At 45.1% G+C, this 24,940-nt stretch overlaps 1 protein-coding gene across 2 annotated transcripts; it reads left to right on the plus strand.

Moving 5' to 3' along the window:
* The first annotated feature begins 5,814 nt into the window (after positions 1-5,814).
* Positions 5,815-23,430, plus strand: mtif2 (mitochondrial translational initiation factor 2). Of its 2 annotated transcripts, none has more exons than XM_039015511.1 (14): positions 5,815-5,949; positions 7,109-7,274; positions 8,827-8,941; positions 10,732-10,903; positions 11,237-11,397; positions 11,776-11,952; positions 13,439-13,578; positions 13,980-14,104; positions 14,420-14,624; positions 17,388-17,640; positions 17,837-17,977; positions 20,509-20,673; positions 21,551-21,691; positions 22,795-23,430. In XM_039015511.1, exons 2-14 carry the CDS (start codon positions 7,116-7,118, stop codon positions 22,962-22,964), a joined length of 2,124 nt encoding a protein of 707 aa, XP_038871439.1. In that variant the 5' UTR covers positions 5,815-5,949; positions 7,109-7,115; the 3' UTR covers positions 22,965-23,430. The 2 variants fall into 2 exon arrangements, with proteins under 2 accessions (XP_038871439.1, XP_038871447.1); XM_039015519.1 differs by lacking the exon at positions 5,815-5,949 and adding an exon at positions 6,192-6,272.
* Positions 23,431-24,940: the final 1,510 nt, after the last annotated feature.

Here is a 24,940-nt window from a genome sequence, read left to right on the forward strand (position 1 = left end):
CGGGCCATGTCACTTCCGCCACACCGACCCTATGACTGCGGGATTGACCACCGCCCTGGGGACGTCTGTACTCTCTGTTGGGACCGGAGACTAAGGCAATGGATACCTACATTGGGGACTTCCTAGCTGCTGGATTCATCCGTCCCTCTTCCTCCCCCCGCCGGCGCAGGCTTCTTCTTCATGGAGAAAAAGGACAAGACCCTGCGCTCGTGCATTGACTACCAGGGACTCAACAACATTACTGTTAAGAACCATTACCCGCTACCACTCATCTCCTCGGCCTTCAAGCCACTCCAGAGGGATACTGTGTTTTCCAAGCTGGATCTACGGAACACTTACCACCTGGTGTGGATACAAGAGTGGGACGAGTGAAAGACCGCCTTCAACACGGCTAGTGGCCACTACGAGTATCTGGTCATGCCCTTTGGCCTCACCAACACCCCTGCTGTGTTCCAGCCTCTGGTGAATGATGTTCTCCACGTCATGTTGAACTGGTTCATCTTCGTCTACATTGATGATATCATCGTCTTCTCCCGCTCCCCTCAAGAACACGTGCTCCACATCTGGCAGGTCCTTCAACGCATTCTGGAGAATCAGCTGTTTTCTGGGTTACATTATCTCTGCTGGGAGTGTCCAGATGAATCCCGGGAAGGTGAGAGCAGTGATGGATTGGCCTCAGCCTATGTCCAGGGTGCAGCTGCAACATTTCCTGGGGTTCGCCAATTTCTATTGCATCTTTATCTGGGGTTACAGCACCCTGTCAGCACTCACCTCGCCCAAGGTTCCGTTCACATGATCCCCAGCTGCTGATTGGGCGTTCCGGGACCTCAAACATCGCTTCACCACAGCTCCCATCCTGTTTCATCCGGACCCAGCATGTCAGTTCATGGTGGAGGCCGATGCTTCGGACATCGGAGTGGGGGCTGTCTTGTCCCAGCTTTCTGCCCTTGACCTCAAGCTACATCCCTGCGCCTTCTTCTCCCATCGCCTCAATGCCACGGAAAGGAACTACGATGTGGGGAATCGGGAGCTTCTCACGGTGAAGATGGAGTTGGAGGAATGGAGGCACTGGCTGGAGGGGGCGGAACATCCGTTCATCGTGTTGACTGACCACAAGAACCTGGAGTATCTCCGCACCGCCAAACGCCTCAACTCCAAGCAAGCCAGGTGGGCCCTGCTGTTCACACGGTTCAACTTCTCACTCTCTTACCGGGCCGGGATCCAAGAATGTCAAGCCGGATGCACTGTCCCGCCGCTATAGCCCCACAACTACTACCCCAGAACCCAAGACCATCCTTCCCACCTTATGCCTGGTGACAGCACTCAGCTGGGGAATAGGGAAGCAGGTCCGTGAGGCACAACATTCCCAGCCAAACCAGGAGGGGGCCATAATAACCGGATGTTCGTTCCCGACATCGTCCGCTCCGCGGTCCTGGAGTGGGCCCACTTCTCCAGGCTGGCCTGCCACCTGGGTGCCCGTCGGACCCTGGCCTTTGTGCGACAGTGTTTTTGGTGGCCTACCATGGTCCCGGACGTTGCCGCATTTGTCGCCGCTTGCACAGTTTGTGCACAGAACAAGACACCTCGGAAAGCTCTGGCTGGTCTCCTCCAACCTCTGCCTGTCCCCCACCGTCCCTGGTCTCACATCTCCCTGGACTTTGTCACGGGTCTTCCCCCATCTGATGGCAATACCGCCATCCTGACTGTGGTGGATCAGTTCTCCAAAGCCACACACTTCAGTCCTCTCACCAAACTACCCTCTGCCAAAGAGACGGCCCAGCTCATGGTGCAGCATGTCTTCCGGATCCATGGACTGCCCGTGGACATGGTCTCCGACCGGGGTCCTCAGTTCTGGAAGGCGTTCTGCGTACTCATTGGGTCGTCGGCCAGCCTGTCCTCCGGGTTCCACCCCCAGTCCAAAGGCCAGTCAGAGCGAGCCAACCAGGACCTCGAGATCACCCTGCACTGCCTGGTCTCCGCCAACCCCACCACCTGGAGCTGGCAGCTTGTGTGGGTCGAATACACCCGCAACACCCTTCCCTGCTCTGCCACGGGCCTATGTCCCTTCGAGTGTTCCCTGGTTTATCAGCCCCCGCTCTTCCCTGAGCAGGAAGAGCATACCTTCTGCCCAGATGTTTGTCCACCGCTGTTGTTGAATCCTGAAGGAGAGCCCGGTCGGGCCTCCTCAAGACCACCTCCAGGTATTAACGACAAGCGGATCGCCATCGCAGTCCGGCTCTCCGTATCATCTCGGGCAGAAGGTATGGCTCTCCACCCGGGATCTTCCCTTCTGGGTGGAGTCTCGCAAACTGTCCCCCCGGTTTATTGGCCCTTTCCCCATCTCCAAGGTCATTAGTCCCTCTGCAGTTCGTCTTCCGTTGCCCCGTACCCTTCGTATACACCCCAACTTTCGTGTGTCGCACAGTCCCTTGTCTTCCATTTCCAGGCCCGCCCCTCCTCCCTGTGTTGTCGATGGCCATCCGGCGTGTTAGGTTAGACGCCTCCTGAGGGTTCGACCATGGGGCAGGGGTTTCCAGTACCTGGTTGACTGGGGGGGTTATGGCCCGGAAGAGAGATGCTGGGTCCCTGCTAGAGACATCCTGGACCCAGCCCTATCGCCGACACCCCGGTATGCGCCCAGGTAGGATGCCAGATGGCGCCTCTAGAAGGGGGGAAACTGTCACGCCCTGATCTGTTTTACCTGTCTTTGTGCTCCACCCCCCTCCAGGTGTTGCCCATCTTCCCCCGTGTACTTATATAGTCCAAGATGGCGTAGCAGTAGGACATGTGTGTTTGTCTTTGTCACATCCCGTGTCTTATCCCGTGTAAATAGCCGGTCTTTTCGTATATATCTTAATCTCACTTTCTATCTACGAACTAAATATACTTTCCTGCAACCCGCCTCACCCAATGTGGTACGGATCTGCTATTTTTATTCCTTATTACTGGAACTTCCATCAGGAGCTAGCCAGCTGACAAGCTACTAGTCTTTGTTAGCCACGGCTAGTGGTCTTCACCTTTTTTCACTGTCACCAGCCAGCATGATATCAACCCAGAGCATATCGGACTGCTTCTCTCTGGGTCATTACACCGGATCATCGCAGCTAGCTAGCTGTAGCTACTGTTAGCTAACGCCTCTGTCCCGAAGCAAGCACCAGCTAGCCTTGAGCTAGGCCCATATATCAACTAACTCTAGGACTACAATACCTCCTTTGCCAATTGGCCTGGACCCTTTATTGTCGACACGGAGCCCCGCTGATCCATCACGACTGGACTGCCGGCGTGATTGCCTGATGTAGTCTCAACAGGCTATTCTGTTACGATGCCGCCGAAGAACCATCTACTAGCCCTGGCCTGCTAGCTTTTCTGAACCCTGTGTCCCCTGCTTGCCTAGCGTAGTAGTGACTACCGAACGGCACCCTGACTCACCTATTGCTGCTCTTTTGACCCTATGATCACTCGGCTACACAGCTGATGCCCCCTGGATTGTTTCAATAACACGGTACCTCACTTTGTTTACCGGTTGGCCCCAGCCTCGAACTCAGGTCCTGTATGTACCTAACTGACCCGCTCTTGCCCATTCATCGCCATTTACCTGTTGTTGTCTTAGCTCTCCCGATCAACACCTGTGATTGATTTATGCCTCTCTCTAATGTCAATATGCTTTGTCTACTGCTGTCTTGGCTAGTTCTTATTGTTTTATTTCACTGTGGAGCGCCTGGTCCCGCTCAACATGCCTTAAATAGCTCTTTTGTCCCACCCCACACACATGCAGAGACCTCACCTGGCTTAACTGGTGCCTCCAGAGACAACCTCTCTCATCATCACACAACGCCTAGGTTTACCTCCACTGTACTCACATCCTACCACACCATTGTCTGTACATTATGCCCGGAATCTATTCTACCACGCTCAGAAATCTGCTCCTTTTATTCTCTGTCCCCACCGCACTAGACGACTAGTTCTTATAGCCTTTAGCCGTACCCTTATCCTCCTCTGGTGATGTAGAGGTTAACCCAGGCCCTGTAGCCCCCAGTTCCACTCCTATTCCCAGGCGCTATCAATTGTTGACTAATGTAACCGTAAAAACCTTGGTTTCATGCATGTTAACATCAAAGCCTCCTCCCTAAGTTTGTTTTATTCACTGCTTTAGCACACTCCACCAACCCTGAAGTTAACCAATTAGGTTCAATGTTTGACAGCTAACATTATGCTATAACTAGCAATGCGAAATGGCAATCTGAGAAAACATCGCTAACATTACACACAGTTCATACACAATGTTAGCTAGCTAGCTAGCCATCTAACGTCTAGCTAGCTAACAGGAAGCTTTAACTTGGGGTCTTTTGTTGACACATGTAACTTTAACATAAACTAGCTAAACAATTAACTATAATCCCAAATCATAGAGTACTAGCAATACAAACCGATTGTCATAGCTAGCTAAAGTTAACCAAATAGGTTCAATGTCAGCTAGCAAGCCAGCCATCGAACTTCAGCTAGCTAGTTAGCTAACAGCAAGCTTTAACTTGCAATGAAAACAACTTTCTGACTAAATCAGAAACGTATAATAACAAACTGTAAGTAGACTCTCTTACCCGTATACATGGATGAAAGCTTCACGGCAGACTGCAACCCCTTTCATTAAATAAGACCTCCTGTGTCGTTTCCATTTTGTATGTACAGCTTGCTTGGTCCATTGTTCATGTGCAATGCCACAAGAATCATCTTAAGCTTTAGCCCCCACCCAAACTCTGGCCATTTTACTCACCCTAGCAGAGCTGGTTAGGCTGTTTTCATGTTCTCCAGGAAATCTTCCACATTTTGGAAAAGTCACTGTAGTCATGACAGATTACTCTGATGACGAAGTAGTGGATGTAGGCTAACATCACCAGATTGCTGCTTTCAATGTCACTTACAGCAGGTCTTTGTGCTGAATATTTTTGCTTATGAGTCACTTGACCGACAACATGGTAATTGCTTAATAATTTTTATTCTGAAAATATGTCTATGTACTGGTAGAAAAATGTACACACTCCAATCCAACTCATAAAAATGTACTTTTCTGACATGTTGCAGACTGTAGTTGTAAAAAGTTGTATTTTTGTCAAAGTTATTTCAGAGATTGGCAGCACAACTGAAAAAAAGACGAACTGCAGACCCTTCCATTTCGATCACAACCATTGACCTGACACTACCAGGAAGATCGATACCAAAGATTATTTATATATTGACAAGATATTGGACTGTCTGCTCAAACAATGGGCATACATGTCCGCAAAGGCAGAAGGGAACCTTCTAGCCGATGAGAGGGCATATAAGCATTGGCTCAACTTATATCAGTACATTCGTAACAACCTAAACATTACGAAACTTATATGCGATCAAATACGCCTCACTTAGCAATTACATTTAATATTGACCAAATTCGACACATTATACAAAAAATCCCCACTTGGTCTGCTTCTCGCGTAAAGATTTGGGACGGAGTCTGTCCTCTCGCTTCTCCCTTTCCGCCAGTCGATACCATAGAGAATGATAGAAGCCTCTAGTGTCCAAAAGGTCGTTTTAGCATGGGCGTCCACCTTGCTTCCGTCATTTTAAAGTAGTAAAAAAGTTGTCAACTGGGTGGGAATTCCTATGGGTTGTAGGCTCGATGGCGCTGCCCATTTTTGTCAAAGACGCTCTAATAGCACAGATATAACGATGAGTCCTCTGTCTATATGCGCTGCCCATGTTGTCAATGACGCTATAATAGCACAATTATAACGATGAGTCCTTCATCTATCTCTATGGCCAATACACTGTCGAAATGCTTGCTGGGATACCTGTCATGGCTGCGTCCTGTGAAGGGTTGAAATGGATGTTTGATATCGCTGAACGTGTAATGCTTATGGGATTGAAAACCACATTAACAATGTGGTGAAACGGGGTAGCCTAAATCACAAGGTGAGTTCCTCGGATTTCTGTTATTGCTAGTGGGTAGCTAGCTACACAAAATCATGGCATCTAGCTAACTCCCCAAAATGACTCCAGTTAGAGTTAGCTAACTTACTATGAAGTCCAGTGCAGTGAACTGTAGTGTTTTGGACACTGTCGCCACAGAGTTTGACAACCATATTTACAGTCTCTGTTATTAACTGCAGTGTAACAGAACAATTTTGTACGGGCGTGGCTAAAGTGCGTCAAGGTTTGATTTGCCAGATAACCCGGTTCAAGTTTCCCATTTCCTCCATCTTTGAAGTGGGTGCAACAACACAAGCTGTGCTAAGGTCAACCACGTCTGTTGCGTTTCAGGTTCTTTTTTTCTAGTGTCTTCAGGCATTCTATAAATCTTTGCAGCCTGACTGTAATAAAGACAATCTGGAACTCGATTTTATAATCCTAGCTCGATATTTTTTTCAAATGTTATTTGTTCCTTATTAAACTAAATGGGCAAATTAGCTTCCCAGAAGAAACTGACCCTACCGTTACACTTGTTTACACTGAGCTGCACTGGAGTCAGAACGCAATCATGGTTACATTAAGACACAGTGGAGTCAGCGTGAGATATGTCAGAAAACATACCTCAATGCAAGGCTGGAATATGTCACTGTACTTCAAATTTGATCTTTATCCGCACTGCTCCACCGAGAAGTTTGAAATGCTGCAAATTTTCCTGGAAAACTGCCCCTTTAGTCATCATGTTAGTTAATAGTAGCCACTGCTGCCATTTTGGAATGGCAGTGTTAGCCAGTATGCAAAGTTGATATTCATGTAATAATAAGGAATTCCCTTTGACCACGGCCACAAATTGGTGGGAAAGAAACATTATTTCCAAATGACCCACATTGTAAAAGAGCCAACTTCGTGTTGATTTTTATGTTATACAGAAATAACAAAACATGGTGAAAACCTACGGTTCGTAATGCTCCCACGTAGGGAAATAGAGGCACGGTGGCTTCAGGTTTTTCGATGTGGGAAATGTAGGGACCCACAGGCCCTGTTTCATGACGTTGCTAGCAAACCGCATGGCAAATGGTAGTTGCAGAGCCCCGTAGTTAACCTACTGTACAGCACGACTGCAGATGCCAATGTGAAATTAAAATAACAACTCTGTTTTTTTTAGCACTGAAATGAATCGGGCAACCTCCCTGATAAGGAGGGTGAGACTGATAACCCATACCGACCCTACACTGGTTGCAAACTACCTCCCTTTCCCTATCTTTGCTCCAGCTTGGACCCCTGCACCTCCACTGACCTGCCACCATGCCAGATTCCTTGCTACTAAGCAGGTGAGACATAGGGGCAAGTTTTAAGTTGAAGAAAAACATATTCAGACCCCTTGACTTTTTCCACATTTTGTTACGTTACAGCCTTATTCTAAAATTGTAATTGTTTCCTCATCAATCTACACACAATCCACAATTAAAGCGAGAAATTGGTTTTGAGGAATGTTTATAAAAACAGAAATACCTTATTTACATAACTATTCAGACCCTTTGCTATGACACTCGAAATTGAGCTCAGGTACATCCTGTTTCCATAGATCATCCTTGAGATGTTTATACAACTTGATTCGATTGATTGGACATGATTTGGAAAGGTACACACCTGTCTATATAAGGTCCCACAGTTGACAGTGCATGTCAGAGCAAAACCAAGCCATGAGGTTGAAGGAATTGCCGTAAAGCTCCGAGACAGGATTGTGTCGAGGCACAGATCTGGGGCATTGAAGGTCCCCAAGAACACAGTGGCCTCCATCATTCTTAAATGCAAGAAGTTTGGAACCACCAAGACTCTTCCTAGAGCTGGTCGCCCGGCCAAACAGCAATCGGGGGAGAAGGGACCAAGAACCCAATGGTCACTGACAGAGCTCCAGTTCCTCTGTGGAGATGGGAGAACCTTCCAGAAGGACAACCATCTCTGCTGCACTCCACCAACCAGGTCTTTGGTAGAGTGGCCAGACGGAAGCCACTCCTCAGTAAAAGGCATATGACAGCCCGCTTGGTTTGCCAAAAGGCACCTAAAGGACTCTGACCATGAGAAACAATATTCTCTGGTCTGTTGAAAGCAAGATTGAACTCTCTGGCCTGAATGCCAAGCGTTACAACTGGAGGAAACCTGGCACCATCCCTACAGTGAAGCATTGTGGTGGCAGCATCGTGCTGTGGGGATGTTTTTCAGCGACAAGGACTGGGAGACTGCTCTGTTCATCTTTTCATCGATCCTGACTAAAGTACAGAGAGGTCCTTGATTAAAAACCTGCTCAGGACCTCAGACTGGGGCAAAGCTTCACCTTTGCACACAGCCAAGACAATGCAGGAGTGGCTTCGGGACAAGTCTTGAATGTCCTTTAGTGGCCCAGCCAGAACCCGGACTTCAACCCAATCTAACATCTCTGGAGAGACCTGAAAGTAGCTGAGCAGCGACGCTCCCTATCCAACCTGCCCGGGTTTGAGAGGATCTGCAGAGAAGAATGGGAGAAAATCCCAAAGTAAAGGTGTGCCAAGCTTGTAGCGTCATTCCCAAGAAGACTCGAGGCTGTAATTACTGCTGAAGGGTCTTCAACAAAGTACTGAGTTAAGGGTCTGAATACTTATGTTAATGTCATATTTAAGTGTGTGGATTGATGATGGAAAAAAACAATCAATTTTAGAATAAGGCTGTCACGTAACAAAATGTGGAAAAAGTCAAGGTCTGAATACTTTCCTACTGCACTGTAAATGCAAATGATAAGAAATGTAATAGGCCTTGATCTCTATTGAAAATAGAGATCATGTGGTTGTGGTCTTTCCTTATGCTTTTAGATCCATTAACATTTTCTTTCATGTCTTTTTTTTCTAGGGTAAAGGCCATAGTAAAGTTCAGAAAGTCAAACCGAAGCAGGACAAACAGGAAGTAGAAATAAAGCAGAAGATGACGGTGTCTGCACTGGCTGAAGCTATGAACAAAGACTTTGGTAAGGCTGATTTAATTTAATGTACACTGTTCAAAAAAATAAAGGGAACACTTAAACAACACAATGTAACTCCAAGTCAATCACACTTCTGTGAAATCAAACTGTCCACTTAGGAAGCAACACTGATTGACAATAAATTTCACATGATGTTGTGCAAATGGAATAGACAAAAGTTGGAAATTATAGGCAATTAGCAAGACACCCCCAATAAAGGAATGGTTCTGCAGGTGGTGACCACAGACCACTTCTCAGTTCCTATGCTTCCTGGCTGATGTTTTGGTCACTTTTGAATGCTGGCGGTGCTTTCACTCTAGTGGTAGCATGAGACGGAGTCTACAACCCACACAAGTGGCTCAGGTAGTGCAGTTCATCCAGGATGGCACATCAATGCGAGCTGTGGCAAAAAGGTTTGCTGTGTCTGTCAGCGTAGTGTCCAGAGCATGGAGGCGCTACCAGGAGACAGGCCAGTACATCAGGAGACGTGGAGGAGGCCGTAGGAGGGCAACAACCCAGCAGCAGGACCGCTACCTCTGCCTTTGTGCAAGGAGGTGCACTGCCAGAGCCCTGCAAAATGACCTCCAGCAGGCCACAAATGTGCATGTGTCAGCATATGGTCTCACAAGGGGTCTGAGGATCTCATCTCGGTACCTAATGGCAGTCAGGCTACCTCTGGCGAGCACATGGAGGGCTGTGCGGCCCCACAAAGAAATGCCACCCCACACCATGACTGACCCACCGCCAAACCGGTCATGCTGGAGGATGTTGCAGGCAGCAGAACGTTCTCCACGGCGTCTCCAGACTCTGTCACGTCTGTCACATGTGCTCAGTGTGAACCTGCTTTCATCTGTGAAGAGCACAGTGGCGAATTTGCCAATCTTGGTGTTCTCTGGCAAATGCCAAACGTCCTGCACGGTGTTGGGCTGTAAGCACAACCCCCACCTGTGGACGTCGGGCCCTCATACCACCCTCATGGAGTCTGTTTCTGACCGTTTGAGCAGACACATGCACATTTGTGGCCTGCTGGAGGTCATTTTGCATGGCTCTGGCAGTGCACCTCCTTGCACAAAGGCGGAGGTAGCGGTCCTGCTGCTGGGTTGTTGCCCACCTACGGCCTCCTCCACGTCTCCTGATGTACTGGCCTGTCTCCTGGTAGCGCCTCCATGCTCTGGACACTACGCTGACAGACACAGCAAACCTTTTTGCCACAGCTCGCATTGATGTGCCATCCTGGATGAACTGCACTACCTGAGCCACTTGTGTGGGTTGTAGACTCCGTCTCATGCTACCACTAGAGTGAAAGCACCGCCAGCATTCAAAAGTGACCAAAACATCAGCCAGGAAGCATAGGAACTGAGAAGTGGTCTGTGGTCACCACCTGCAGAACCATTCCTTTATTGGGGGTGTCTTGCTAATTGCCTATAATTTCCACCTTTTGTCTATTCGATTTGCACATCAGCATGTGAAATGTATTGTCAATCAGTGTTGCTTCCTAAGTGGACAGTTTGATTTCACAGAAGTGTGATTGACTTGGAGTTACATTGTGTTGTTTAAGTGTTCCCTTTATTTTTTTGAGCAGTGTATAATCATTCAATAGTCTTTAAAGTTATTATTTATTTTACTGAATTATGGTATGGAGTTTTGAGTGTGTTCCAAGATGATTAAACTTGTCCAATAAGAAACGCTTGTGTTTGTTTTCCATTCCAAAACGTTTCGCTATGGTGTACACTAATGAATACAACGCAGGTCTAACGTGTAGTACTGATTTGAACAGCGTACCATTTCTTCCACAGATCATGTCTTTGAGGCTCTGCTCAACACCTCAGTGGACCTGGATTCCCTAGAGCCCCACTCTGTTCTGGAGGAGCAGTGGATCAAGGAGGTTGTGAAGAGGTCTGGGATGAAGTACAAGTGGGCCAAGCTGGTGGAGTCCAAAGAGCGTGAGAACAAAGACACTCAGAGAAGGTACAAGACCTGTCTTGTCGGCGGATTGTTAGAAGGGTGGTTAATAGAAGGGTGGTTAATAGAGTATTTTGGTTGACAGAGGCCCCGACACCATCAGCAAGATGTTGGACATTTCAAAACAACAGGACAACCCCTTGAGAATTGGTTGTTGGCCGTCTGTAGGCGTTAGGGTAGAAAGGGCTCAGTACCATCCATGTACTGACATTCCCATTCAAGCTCAAACCTGGATAAAACCCAAGTTATACCACCTTGAATATGAACTTTTTTTATTTTCACATGAATGAACATACAAAATAGAAGTTGAATCTGAATGTAAATCAATGTTTATTCTAGAGCTCCACCAGATCCGGCCGTCCTGGTGTCTCGTCCTCCTGTCGTCACCATAATGGGCCACGTAGATCACGGAAAGACCACTCTGCTGGACAGCCTTAGGAAGAGCCAGGTGGCTGCGGGGGAAGCAGGGGGCATCACCCAGCACATTGGGGCCTTCCTGGGTAGGGAAACACCTAGACTCCACAATATTTTTTTTTTTTTTTTGTGGAATGTTTAGTGATCATAAAACTAGCTGCTAGTAGTAGTGAATCTTACAGAATCTAGCTGAATGAATCAAGGGAATCATATTAATATTGTATGAAAATGTTGATTAACACCGGCAGCTCCCCTCAGACCTGTCCCCCATATCCACTCTTTGCTTGACGCTTGAGACCACCTGTCGATGCAGATCATTGAAAGGCTAAACTGTAAATGTTCTTTCTCTACCTGGTGCTATAATGCCTCATAGCAATACATATTTTGAATATACCAAACTTCTCGGTGAGGTTAGATTTATCTTCACAGATTTCAGAAGGTTCCATCCTGATTTCTCTCTGCAGTTCAACTTCCTTCGGGGGAAAAGATCACGTTCTTGGACACCCCAGGGCACGCAGCCTTCTCCGCCATGAGGGCCCGTGGAGCTTTGGCCACTGACATTGTCATCCTGGTTGTTGCTGCAGATGACGGGGTCATGAAGCAGACGATTGAATCCATCCTACATGCCAAAAAAGCCCAAGGTACTGTCATTTCATGTTGGTATTTCTCTGCGACTATAACACATTTTGGGCAACATCTTTGAGGGACATAATATTTTTTATAGATTAAATAACCCTAACTGTAACTTGAAGGCATTCAATCCAAACTGCAGCTGGCGATAGCATCATGTACAACACATATTCCTGCTGTTCACTTTAAATCTATATACACTGAACAAAAATATAACCGCAACATGTAAAGTTTGACCCATGTTTCATGAGCTGAAATAAAAGATCCCAAAAATGTTCCATGCGCACAAAAAACATTTATTTGTACACAAATGTGTTTACATCCCTGTTAGTGAGCTCCTTTGCCAAGATATTCCATCCACCTGACAGGTGTGGCATATCGAGACGCTGATTACACAGGTGCACCTTGTGCTGGGGACAACAAAAGACCACTCGGAAATGTGCCGTTTTGTCACACAACACGATGTCTCAAATTTTGAGGGTGCGTGCAATTGGCATGCTGACTGCAGGAATGTCCACCTGTGCTGTTACCAGGTAATTGAATGTGCATTTCTCTACCATAAGCCGCCCCCAATGTCGTTTTAGAGAATTTGGCAGTACGTCCGACCGGCCTCACAACCACAGACCACGTGTATGGCTTCCTGTGGGCGACGTCAACGTTGTGAATAGAGTGCCCCATGGTGGCGGTGGGGTTATGGTATGGGGAGGCATAAGCTACGGACAATGAACACAATTGCATTTTATCGATGGCAATTTTGAATGCACAGAGATACCGTGGCGATGTCCTGAGGCCCATTGTCGTCCCATTCATCCGCCACCATTACCTAATTTTTCAGTATGATAATGCACAGTCCCATTTCGCAAGGATCTGTACACAATTCCTGGAAGCTGAAAATGTCCCAGTTCTTTCATGGCCTGCATACTCACCAGACATATCACTCGTTGAGCATGTTTGGGATGCTCTTGATCGACGTGTACGACGGCGCGTTCCACTTCCCGCCAATATCCAGCGACTTCGCACAGCCATTGAAGAGGAGTGGGACAATATTCCACTGGCCACAATCAACAGCCTGATCAACTCTGTGAAGGTGTCGTGCTGCATGAGGCAAATGGTGGTCACACCAGATACTGACTGGTTTTCTGATCCACACCCCTAACCTTTTTTATTTTATTTTTATTATTTTAAGGTATCTGGGACCAACAGATGCATGTCTGTATTCGCAGTCATGTAAAATCCATAGATTAGGACCTAATGAATTTCAATTGACTGATTTCCTTCTATGAACTGTAACTCAGTAAAATCTTTGAAATTGTTACATATTGTGTTTTTTATATTTTTGTTCAGTATAAATCATCACTGCCTTTTCATGGCTAACGAGACATAACATTGTTGATCTGATCAAGGCTCCCAATGAGCTCATTTAATGACAGTTCATTATTGTATGACTTTTATGTACCTGAATAGTAAAATTGGTGTTTTTTTTTTGTGTATCTGCAGTACCAATCATTGTGGCAGTGAACAAGTGTGACAAGCATCAAGCTGACCCAGCGCGTGTGAAGCAGGAACTACTATCCCATGATGTGGTATGCGAGGAGTATGGAGGAGAGGTTCAGGCTATCCGCGTTTCTGCCCTTAAGGTTAGTTCCTCATCCGTAGGAAGGAGGTTTACTTTTTTAATATATCATTGAATATATAAAATGGACTCATTTATTACAGCAGACCAGGTGGGAAACAAAATGTCAGACATTTAGCAAGCCTAATGTGTGTGTGTGTGTGTGTGTGTGTATGCATATGTTTGTTTGTTAATTTGATTCTGCCCCTTGTCTCATCTTGGGGGTTGGGACAGTCCCACAAACATGGTTCAGCCTTAATACAAGCACTACTGCCCACTTAAGTCATTCCCGTCTGTTTGTGTCCGTCAATAGTTGTCTAAATGTGGATAAAAAATGTCTGGCCCCAGCCTAATTCACCTATTTGTGCAAGTCGGGGCATAATGCCAAAGCCATGTAATTTAAAGAACAACAATATGATTCCATAGGGGGACAATCTGATGGCGCTGGCAGAGGCCACGGTGACCCTGGCGGAGGTGATGGAGCTGAAGGGTGACCCGACAGGCCTCGTGGAGGGCACCATTATCGAGAGCCGCTCGGATAAGGGCAAGGGGTGGGTCTCCCCATGGCACAGCCACGGATTGAAGCATGAGCTTAGCATTTGGTTGTTGGAATGGTTGCACCAAGCCTTCTAGCTTGATTTAATCAGGTTACAAAACTGCCAAGATTCACACAAAATCACAACCTAAAAGCATTATATTGTCAAATGCATATAGTCCATTACAATATGAGTGAAATTATTGGAGTAATGGAGATTAAAAATAGCTTTGGTAAACATTTAAGATGTTTAAACTATTTTTAAATGAATGTCAGTTCAATAAGATGCTGCTTACAAATACATTTTTACAAATTATTTCCTGTTTTGCAGGCCAGTTACGACAGCAATTGTCCAGCGAGGCATGTTAAAAAAGGGCTGCACTTTGGTTGCAGGGAAGACATGGGCCAAGGTGCGCTTCTTGTTTGACGAGAACAACTGCACAGTGAAGGAAGCTGGGCCGGGCACTGCTGTGGAGATAGTGGGGTGGAAGGAGCTCCCCTCTGCCGGCGAGGAGATCCTGGAAGTAGAGTCTGAGGTAATCTCTCCTGGACAGACATAACATAAATGTAACGTCTGTCCTAGGACCGTGAGATGAGGAATAATTGTTCCGGTGCACCTATTTACGGTGTACCTCTCCCCCAGAACCTTATCCAGTAGCCAGCGTTTCGGCAAGATTTTGGTTGTGTGTTGCCGAGATTAAGTCTGAGGTGACATATATTGCATTATTAGAAGAGTAGAGGAATTCTAAAGCCTGTGTGATTCAGCCAACTCCGAATTTGGTAGTCATACAAGCCAGCCTCAAAGCAATAGCTGGATGTTTTATTTATTTATGAGAATGAGGAGTAATACAGTTGGAATAGACCTTATCTGATTCATTAATTGCTTCAGCCACGATCCAATACCATGCATTGTTGACGTGTCACGTATGCAGCCGGCCAAGTCAATCCCTGTGTTGACTACTCCCACTTCAATTTGCAGTGAAGATTGTTTAAAAACGGCTTGTTTGGATCCTGGATGCTGATTGGACAAGCAGCGTTCCATGCCGCGCTGTATTGGCCATCACAGGTGCACTATAGATACACACGGTGAGGTGTGGCTTAGTGTGACCACGCCCCAGAGCAGAGTACTCCCATGTAATTAGCCTAGCTTTGCCGTCAACCTAAGCAAACTACTGACACTTTTTGTTAGTTTCAATAAACGTTTTCAGTAGCTTCATTATTAACATAATTCGCTGTCACAACAAGTGATTTGAGTGATACTTATTCTGCCACTTTGCGTTACCCGACCTGCTAACACTGACAGTAAACCTGTCACGTTATACTTACGTCACTGTTTGTTTACCCCTAGCTTTTTCGCTGATTAGCCGGCTGGCTAGCGAGAGAAGTTCATCTCAGTCTAATTCGCTAGTTTTAGATATGCCAAATAACTACTTCCAGTCTTTTTGCATTAGTCAGTGCATTCAACTAAGTTTAGTTTATCACCGTGTAATGTTGATGTTCCTTCTGCACACAGCAGCATAAAACATAAGGCTAGTCATCATACACTGATAAAATATTAATATCAAATGTATTTATATAGCCCTTCTTACATCAGTTGATATCTCAAAGTGCTGTACAGAAACCCAGCCTAAAACCCCAAACAGCAAGCAATGCAGGTGTAGAAGCACGGTGGCTAGGAAAAACTCCCTAGAAAGGCCAGAACCTAGGAAGAAACCTAGAGAGGAACCAGGCTATGAGGGGTGGCCCGTCCTCTTCTGGCTGTGCCGGGTGGAGATTATAACAGAACATGGCCAAGATGTTCATAGATGACCAGCAGGGTCAAGTAATAATAATCACAGTGGTTGTCGGTTGGCTTTTTATAGCTGATCATTCAGAGTATCTCTACCGCTCCTGCTTTCTCTAGAGAGTTGAAAACAGCAGCGAGTCATCAGGCCAGGTAGTCCTGAGGCATGGTCCTAGGGCTCAGGTCCTCCAAGAGAGAGCATACTTAAATTCACACCGGATAAGACAGGAGAAATACTCCAGATATAACAGACTGACCCTAGCCCCCCGACACAAACTACTGCAGCATAAATACTGGAGGCTGAGACAGGAGGGGTCGGGAGACACTGTGGCCCCATCCGACGATACCCCTGGACAGGGCCAAACAGGCAGGATATAACCCCACCCACTTTGCCAAAACACAGGCCCCACACCACTAGAGGGATATCTTCAACCACCAACTTACCATCCAGAGACAAGGCCGAGTATAGCCCACAAAGATCTCCGCCAAGGCACAAACCAAGGGGGGGCGCCAACCCGGACAGGAAGATCACGTCAGTGACTCAACCCACTCAAGTGACGCACCCCTCCCAGGGACGGCATGGAAGAGCACCAGTAAGCCAGTGACTCAGCCCCTGTAATAGGGTTAGAGTCAGAGAATCCCAGTGGAGAGAGGGGAACCGGCCAGGCGAAGACAGCAAGGGCGGTTCGTTGCTCCAGTGCCTTTCCGTTCACCCTCACACTCCTGGGCCAGATTACACTCAATCATAGGACCTACTGAAGAGATGAGTCTTCAATAAAGACTTAAAGGTTGAGACCGAGTCTGCATCTCTCAGATGGGTAGGCAGACCGTTCCATAAAAATGGAGCTCTATAGGAGAAAGCCCTGCCTCCAGCTGTTTGCTTAGAAATTCTAGGGACAGTAAGGAGGCCAGCGTCTTGTGACCGTAGCGTACGTGTAGGTATGTACGGCAGGACCAAATCGGAAAGATAGGTAGGAGCAAACCCATGTAATGTTTTGTAGGTTAGCAGTAAAACCTTAAAATCAGCCCTTGCCTTAACAGGAGGCCAGTGTAGAGAGGCTAGCACTGGAGTAATATGATCAAATGTTTTGGTTCTGGTCAAGATTCTAGCAGCCGTGTTTAGCACTAACTCAAGTTTATTTTGTGCTTTATCCGGGTAGCCGGAAAGTAGAGCATTGCAGTAGTCTAACCTAGAAGTGACAAAAGCATGGATACATTTTTCTGCTTCATTTTTGGACAAAGTTTCAGATTTTTGCTATGTTACATAGATGGAAAAAAGCTGTCCTTGAAACAGTCTTGATATGTTTGTCAAAAGAGAGATCATGGTCCAGAGTAACGTATTGTCTTTCCTTACTTATTACTGGTAATGCCCCAATTCAGACTTACAAGCGTTGCATGCATATCTCAGACCATAGTCACTTCTGAGCTCTGAGTTATGTTTTTGTCTCATCTGTTAATATATCTGTTGTGACACCATATTACCCCATTCTATCGATCTTTATCCACTCAACTATAGAAAAGAGCAAGGGAGGTGGTGGACTGGCGGTGCTACCAGGAGGAACAGGACAAACTGAAGGAGGACATGCAAGCCATTGAGGTAAAGCAACGGGAGCACCAAGAGAGCTACAAGAAGGAGCGAGAGCCCCTGGCCCACCTCAGCTGGAGGCAAAGGAAGTCTGCTCTGTACAAGGCCAACAAAAAGCTCATGGCCATGCGGCCCAGCGAGAAGTTGGAGTCCCAAGAGCTCTCACTACCACTCATTGTCAAAGGTGACTAGATCAATTAATTAATCTGAATAACTCAATGACATGGCTAGACAATTCAATTACAGAATAGAAATAATCTTTCAATATTTATATTAAATACATCATGAAATAACTAAATTAATCACAAAATATAAAAAGAATCCATGAATAATATAATAAAGCATATGCCATTTCATACCGACTTGTCTTTTCACTGCAGGTGATGTGGATGGCTCTGTCGAGGCTATCCTGAACATCTTGGAGAGCTACGATGCGCATAACCAGTGCCAGATGGAGGTGGTCCACTTTGGCATCGGAGATGTTTCCGAGAACGATCTCAACCTGGCCGAGACCTTCTCAGGTGCATCTTCAGCACATCACACCATGTCATTGAAAAGGGAGATGTTTGGTCTCAATAGAAGACTAAAATGCCAGCATCACTGCTGTAGTTAGAATGCCCCATGAGTACATTCTGTCTAAGAATTATTATCCAATACTCAACTTAAAACACATCTGGTTTACTTTCACTTCAACAGACTTTCTTTGTAATGATTTTAACCCTTTACACTCATGGGAATTGGCCTATATGGATGTTTCTTACAGAATACATTTGAATGGTATAAGCATGTTGGCAATTGAAAGGGAACAGTTTGGTGATTATTGGGAAATTATTAGACCAAAGTTTAGGACAAAGTAATTCACCTGACAAAAGACTGAATCCAAACATTACACTGTTGATTGTATGTGTATTTTACATTTACTGTACTTTTCACAGCATTAGCCAATAACGAAATCTGAAAATACTCTGGATATATTCAGTAACATAATAAGAATATTAATTGAAATGGTGGAGTAGGTGCAACATAAGACAATAAAATGACAAAGGTTAGAGTGAGAGGACTAACTGGTGTCTCCGACGTGACCACACACTTCTCCAAAGTCATTTCAATGCACTTCCATGACATTGAGCTCTCCTAGTTGTGCCGTTGAAGATCTAGAGCAAGCATACTTGTTTTGTTTGGAACACAACCCTGCATCCCCGCCATCACACAATTACTGTTGTTTACACAATCCAAAAACGGACCATTTTTAAATCGCCGAAAGCAAACATGACTAGATAAGGTATGAAATACAATCTTACAGTGGTTAGACTTTCACAAGGCAGTTCAGAGAAACATAACCTAATTTTGGTGCACGTAGAAAGGAGTCATGAGTGCTGTCAGGTGTGTGTTCCGCTGCAAATTTTCTTCACAATAGACAAACAGGCTCATTCTGTTCAGAACAACCCAGGGTATGACGCCATGTAATCTTCTAACTACATCAAACATGGTGATCATAAATATATATGACATCAAATCAAATCAAGTTTATTTTATATAGCCCTTCGTACATCAGCTAATATCTCGAAGTGCTGTACAGAAACCCAGCCTAAAACCCCAAACAGCAAGCAATGCAGGTGTAGAAGCACGGTGGCTAGGAAAAACTCCCTAGAAAGGCCAAAACCTAGGAAGAAACCTAGAGAGGAACCAGGCTATGAGGGGTGGCCAGTCCTCTTCTGGCTGTGCCGGGTGGAGATTATAACAGAACATGGCCAAGATGTTCAAAATGTTCATAAGTGACAAGCATGGTCAAATAATAATCAGGAATAAATGTCAGTTGGCTTTTCATAGCCGATCATTAAGAGTTGAAAACAGCAGGTCTGGGACAGGTAGGGGTTCCATAACCGCAGGCAGAACAGTTGAAACTGGAACAGCAGCAAGGCCAGGTGGACTGGGGACAGCAAGGAGTCATCATGCCCGGTAGTCCTGACGTATGGTCCTAGGGCTCAGGTCCTCCGAGAGAGAGAAAGAAAGAGAGAAGGAGAGAATTAGAGAGAGCATACTTAAATTCACACAGGACACTGGATAAGAGAGGAGAAGTACTCCAGATATAACCAACTGACCCTAGCCCCCCGACACAAACTACTGCAGCATAAATACTGGAGGCTGAGACAGGAGGGGTCAGGAGACACTGTGGCCCCATCCGATGATACCCCCGGACAGGGCCAAACAGGACGGATATAACCCCACCCACTTTGCCAAAGCACAGCCCCTGCACCAGTAGAGGGATATGTTCAACCACCAACTTACAATCCTGAGACAAGGCCGAGTATAGCCCACAAAGATCTCCACCACAGCACAAACCAAGGGGGGGCGCCAACCCAGACAGGAAGATCACGTCAGTAACTCAACCCACTCAAGTGACGCACCCCTCCTAGGGACGGCATGAAAGAGCACCAGTAAGCCAGTGACTCAGCCCCTGTAATAGGGTTAGAGGCAGAGAATCCCAGTGGAGAGAGGGGAACCGGCCAGGCAGAGACAGCAAGGGCGGTTCGTTTTATGATATGGAAATGTGAAGTGCACATTTGGACTCCATTGGAGGGATGGGGGCAACTTCTTGTCACGTGCAGTGCTCATGTTCAGAATGGCTGTCAGTCAAAACCAATACAGCGCTGTGAAGCCTAAGCCCTGACGTCATTTATAATATTTTACTGTACAGCCACTGCGTTCCAATTTAGGCGCTTCTCAGTGCCCAAATGTGCCATTTTTCAACCCGTCCAAGGGTACAAGTTTTTAAAGGGCTATGTTTTAACCAGTTAAATATAATCGAAATATTATTTCCCTCACATTCCATTGTTTAATGTCACTTCAAGCATGTGCTCTTGTATCCCCTCGATCTGTCTGCTTACCTGTTATATAAGTGTTTTATTATATCCCCTATATTTACACTTTTGAAAATGAAAAATAAGTCTTTATTATTAGTAAACAAATGTTTTAAGACCTTTTTTACTTTATGTTGACAAATGTTTTGTTTATTGTTATAGTAACACTTGCTATTTCTTCCCATGACCAGGCACCATATACGGCTTCAATGTGGGAGTCAATAAGTCCATTCAGCAGATGGCCACTAAGAAAGGCATCATACTAAAGATGCACAAAGTTATCTACAAACTCATCGACGACCTAAAGGACGAGCTGAGCAGTAAACTCCCGCCTTCTGTAAAGGAGAATGTGATCGGTGTGTGTGTGGTATTTTAATTTAATAAATCAGGATAGTCAACACAGGCAATTGTTACCGAGTGTTCTTGGGAGTCCTGGGATACATCGAAATCAATAAACATACACATGACATAGTAATTGTCAAAAATGACATACTGTAGTGGTCAAATAAATTGGCACTTTTGCAATGGAGCAGAATATTCAGTTCTCTTTCAAAACATGTCATATGGCTATTTTTACTGTGTAGGCACCTGCAACTCACACAGGTGAGGTAAATTATACCGTTAACAAGAATCATTTAAGTCTCCAACCATATTAATTTGAATTCTGAGTAATTCAGTTCAGGAAAAAAAAATATTCTTTGAATTGAAAAACATTTTCTGTAACTTTTTGGCGATCCTATGCAGTTGTAAATCAAACACATACACGTGGGAACACAAAGTTTTCCCCATTTCAACTTATTTTAGAAGAAATAGTGAATCATGCAAGGATGTCTATTTGACCGCAATCAAAAATGTATTCCTGTATATCGGTAGTGTTAGTTGCTTTGTTTGCTGGTTTGCATGCTGTTTAAAAACACTGGATAACTGTCTTTTCACTGAACTGGGAATAGACTGTGCTAGAAACCCTAATGTATTGTTTGAATCTCACAACGTTTGGGTTACTGTATTGAATCCCAGTTCTGACGGGTGGGGGGAAAAAAGAAAAAAAAATCTGGTGGTAGTGATCTTAACTTAACCCCCTAAACTGGTCATTGGGCGCTGCATTGTGGCTGCCCTCTGCTCCAGCCTCTTCAACCTAATGTGTGTTTGTGTAGCGGAGGGGTTAGGTACAGCAGAAGACCGATTTCTGTCTCGTCTGGATTTAAAGTATTTTTCTTCGTCTTCTCTTTCCAGGAGAGGCATCTGTCCTGGCCATGTTTGACGTGACCGTTGGGAAGAAGAAAGTGTCCGTCGCCGGCTGTAGAGTTCAGAAAGGTCAGCTAGATAGAAAGATGAAGTTCCGACTGGTCCGAGGCCGAGACGTCATCTGGGAGGGTAAGCAAGATAGTGTGAAGACCTACTACCATACCGAATAGCTAAAGGGCATGTCACTCATCAGGGATCCTTATTGAGGTTCAATATCTAGCTGATACTTTTAAATACATTTTTTTTTTTTTAAGGAGATACCAACACCTCTGGTTCCATGGTTGCCATGGCACTAGCCTAGGCAGAGAGCTCTGTAAATATTGTACATATGTTTATTATTGAAGTTTTTTTTGTGTGCATTTTTTAAATGTATTTTGGGACGTTTTGGCTGCTCTAGGGTTTGATCACTATATCCTGTGGACTCTCAGACTTGCAGGATTGTGATAAAGTCAAAATTTGGGCTTGTTGGCTAGCTAGCTTGCTGTTTGGATTAAAATGTGACTTTTTGTTTAATCTGTTTGGAAGTATTACACCAAGGATTGGATGCTGTGTCCAGAGGTAGCTGAGGAAGTTCAGGGAATGCGCCTAACCACTGCCAAGATGTGGTGGCTTTTCATGCGTTTTTCAGACCTAATACTTTGTCTCCATTTCTATTTTTTGTCTGTTTTACTTTTTATGCGCTTTGAGATTCTTTGTAAAGCACTATACAAGTTCCAAAATATATGAATTATTATTAGATCTGTAACCCAAGTATGCCTAGTAGGCTAGGTCTACTGTGTAGCTTATGTTTGTAAATTCTTTGAGACATTTATTTAAGAGGACCACAATGGTAATATGTTTTTTGTCCTCGATTTTAAAAGCATTATCCACATGTGTGGTTGTATTGTGTTTTAAATGATCAAATCTATCTAACCTTTTCCTTTATGAAATAGGATTTTATCTAAATGAGCACCTCATTCCATAGAAGCCTTTTAGGAGCGTCTGCATATCTAAACTATACTTTCAATTATGTGAAATGCTGTATTTACTATCAATGCTCCATACTGGTAATTAGTCAAACCGGTTGCTTGGTGTATACAGATAATGTCGTGTGATAAACCTGTGGCTTATTTTGTATGTACTCTGACGACGGGTCACCCTTATTCTTGAGTCAGTCACAAATACATTTGGTGAAAGTTGGTTTCTTATTCTTGATTGAGTGAAAACTGTGTGGTGTCTTGTATTACCTGCAGGCTCCTTGACAGCACTGAAGCACCACAAAGATGATGTCCAGATGGTGAAGACAGGGATGGAGTGTGGCCTCTCTGTGGATCAGGACATCGAGTTTAGACCGGGAGATGAAATAGTGTGCTACGAAGAGACTGAGACTAGGCAAACAATTTCCTGGGATCCAGGATTTTAGGACGTGCTATAGATATTGGCCTCATCAGGTGAACAATCCATGATCTGAATTGAAGGAGTATTATTTATGCTAGAGACGGTTGAGCATTCCAAGACTTTGCATTTACATGTAAAATTGTGAATGTCATGACTAATTGAATTTGAGGTGTTATACTGACTACTCTGCTTGATGTAATAAAATTGTTTCTAGTAAGATAAAAAAAAAAATCTTGTGATATGAGAGTGCAGTACTCATATCTGTTCCAGCAGCGGCTTTATTTGTGTAATACAATTGGACAGATTTTCTTTGCTTTGGGCTCACTGATTTTGAGTTAATATTCTATAAGAGGAACAGGAGCTCAAGCAGTGGAAAATGAGGTGCTGGTACTCAGCTCCAGTGAGCTCCTGCTCAAGTCAAGCACTATATATATATATACAGCACATCATTTTCCAAGAGACAAGTGTAAATCTGTATTACAATAAAAAAAAAAGTAATAAGGTAATAAATATGCTGTTATGTTGAGAAGTTATGCACACACTACATGTAGCAGGGCCTCACTCCAATCACATCTCTCAGCTGTCTGTGTTTCTGGCCAGTTTTTTTAGCTCCTAAAAAAATACACAACTGCTGAGTCAAAATGGGCCAGCATCCCTGTGGAACGCTTTCGACACTTTGTAGAGTCCATGCCCTGTTTCGCCCTTGTAAGAAAAAAAAAGAACCTGCAGCAGATTGGCTAGTGAAACGCACACTCGGCACTCTGATTAGACCAGCAAGTTGTCAATCAACACAGGTCGGGTGAGCTAGCTGATTTGCTGTACAGCTATAGGATCGCGTGCAGCGCAAACTTCAAATTGTAGGAAGAGGGGATTGCCATAAATAAATACGCAGCTCCAAAAATTGGTCCCGGCGGGAGCGCAGGACACTGTGTTAGCTTAGCCAGCTAGTCCTAAAGAGGACTCCGTGTCCGTCGCTCCCGCCTGTCAGGAACGGTTTTCTCCTGAACACAGCAGGCAGGAGCGACACTGTGTGCTAGCTAGTTAGCAAGCTAGCACATGGTGTCGCTAGCTAGTTAGTTCGCTAGCACAAAGTGTTGCCCCACCCTCCCACCTGCTGTGCTAGCGTAAGGAGGGGATGACCCATAGACAGTGTTCTTCGCCCCCCTGTCTGTTGGGCACTGTTTTTCCACAGTTCTGTTAACGACGGTGAAGGCAGGCGGGAGCGAAGGACACTCTACCGGTATCGCTCCTGCTAGCTAGCAAGAATGACTGGTAGGTGGGAACGAAACAATTCAGATAATACTTTTATTGTCCGTTTGACCCACATTCAAAAGCGTCACACAAGCATGATCCAAAGATTAGGCAGAGACTCATTTAAAGTATAATAGTTGGGCCAAATTGAACCTCAAAATATCATGGATGAGGAGGACAAGATATCTCTTACCATTAAGGCCTGGCTGGAAAACAGACGGTCCCTCAGAGATTTTTGAATAAGGACTCTTACCTTCTTAGTTGTGGCCGGAGGGATGTTTGTGTCTTAGCCGAGTGAAAAGGGTCAAGAAGTCAGGTTGCTCTCATCTGGGTCACGGCACCAAATGTTGTTCACACTCATATTCGTCATGTGACCTTGTATTGAAGGCTGAGCTTCTTCAAATTACTAAGATATTGCATTATTAGAGTGCTATCTGAAAGCTGTTAATAACAAATTACCATTCACCATACTGTCAACACTCATTAAATGTGACCTCAACTGATAGATCCTGTCTTTGTTACTTTCACTAGTCTCCATATCTGTTTCCTTCAACTCAGATCCTTCTACTCTTTTCAATAGGAAAGCCCTCTCAATCACTACTGCTAATACACATAGATCACTTTCAAACAATGTTCTGCTTTTACCCCTATTGTACCAAGAGCTACAAACAAACAAAACATGATCATTTCTGTTCACCTGGATGCCGCTGTCCCCTTTTCCCCTTTTACTTTCTCCTTATTGGAAGTCAT

The sequence above is a fragment of the Salvelinus namaycush genome, chromosome 2 (assembly GCF_016432855.1).
Source record: "Salvelinus namaycush isolate Seneca chromosome 2, SaNama_1.0, whole genome shotgun sequence".
In the NCBI taxonomy this organism is placed as follows: domain Eukaryota; kingdom Metazoa; phylum Chordata; class Actinopteri; order Salmoniformes; family Salmonidae; genus Salvelinus; species Salvelinus namaycush.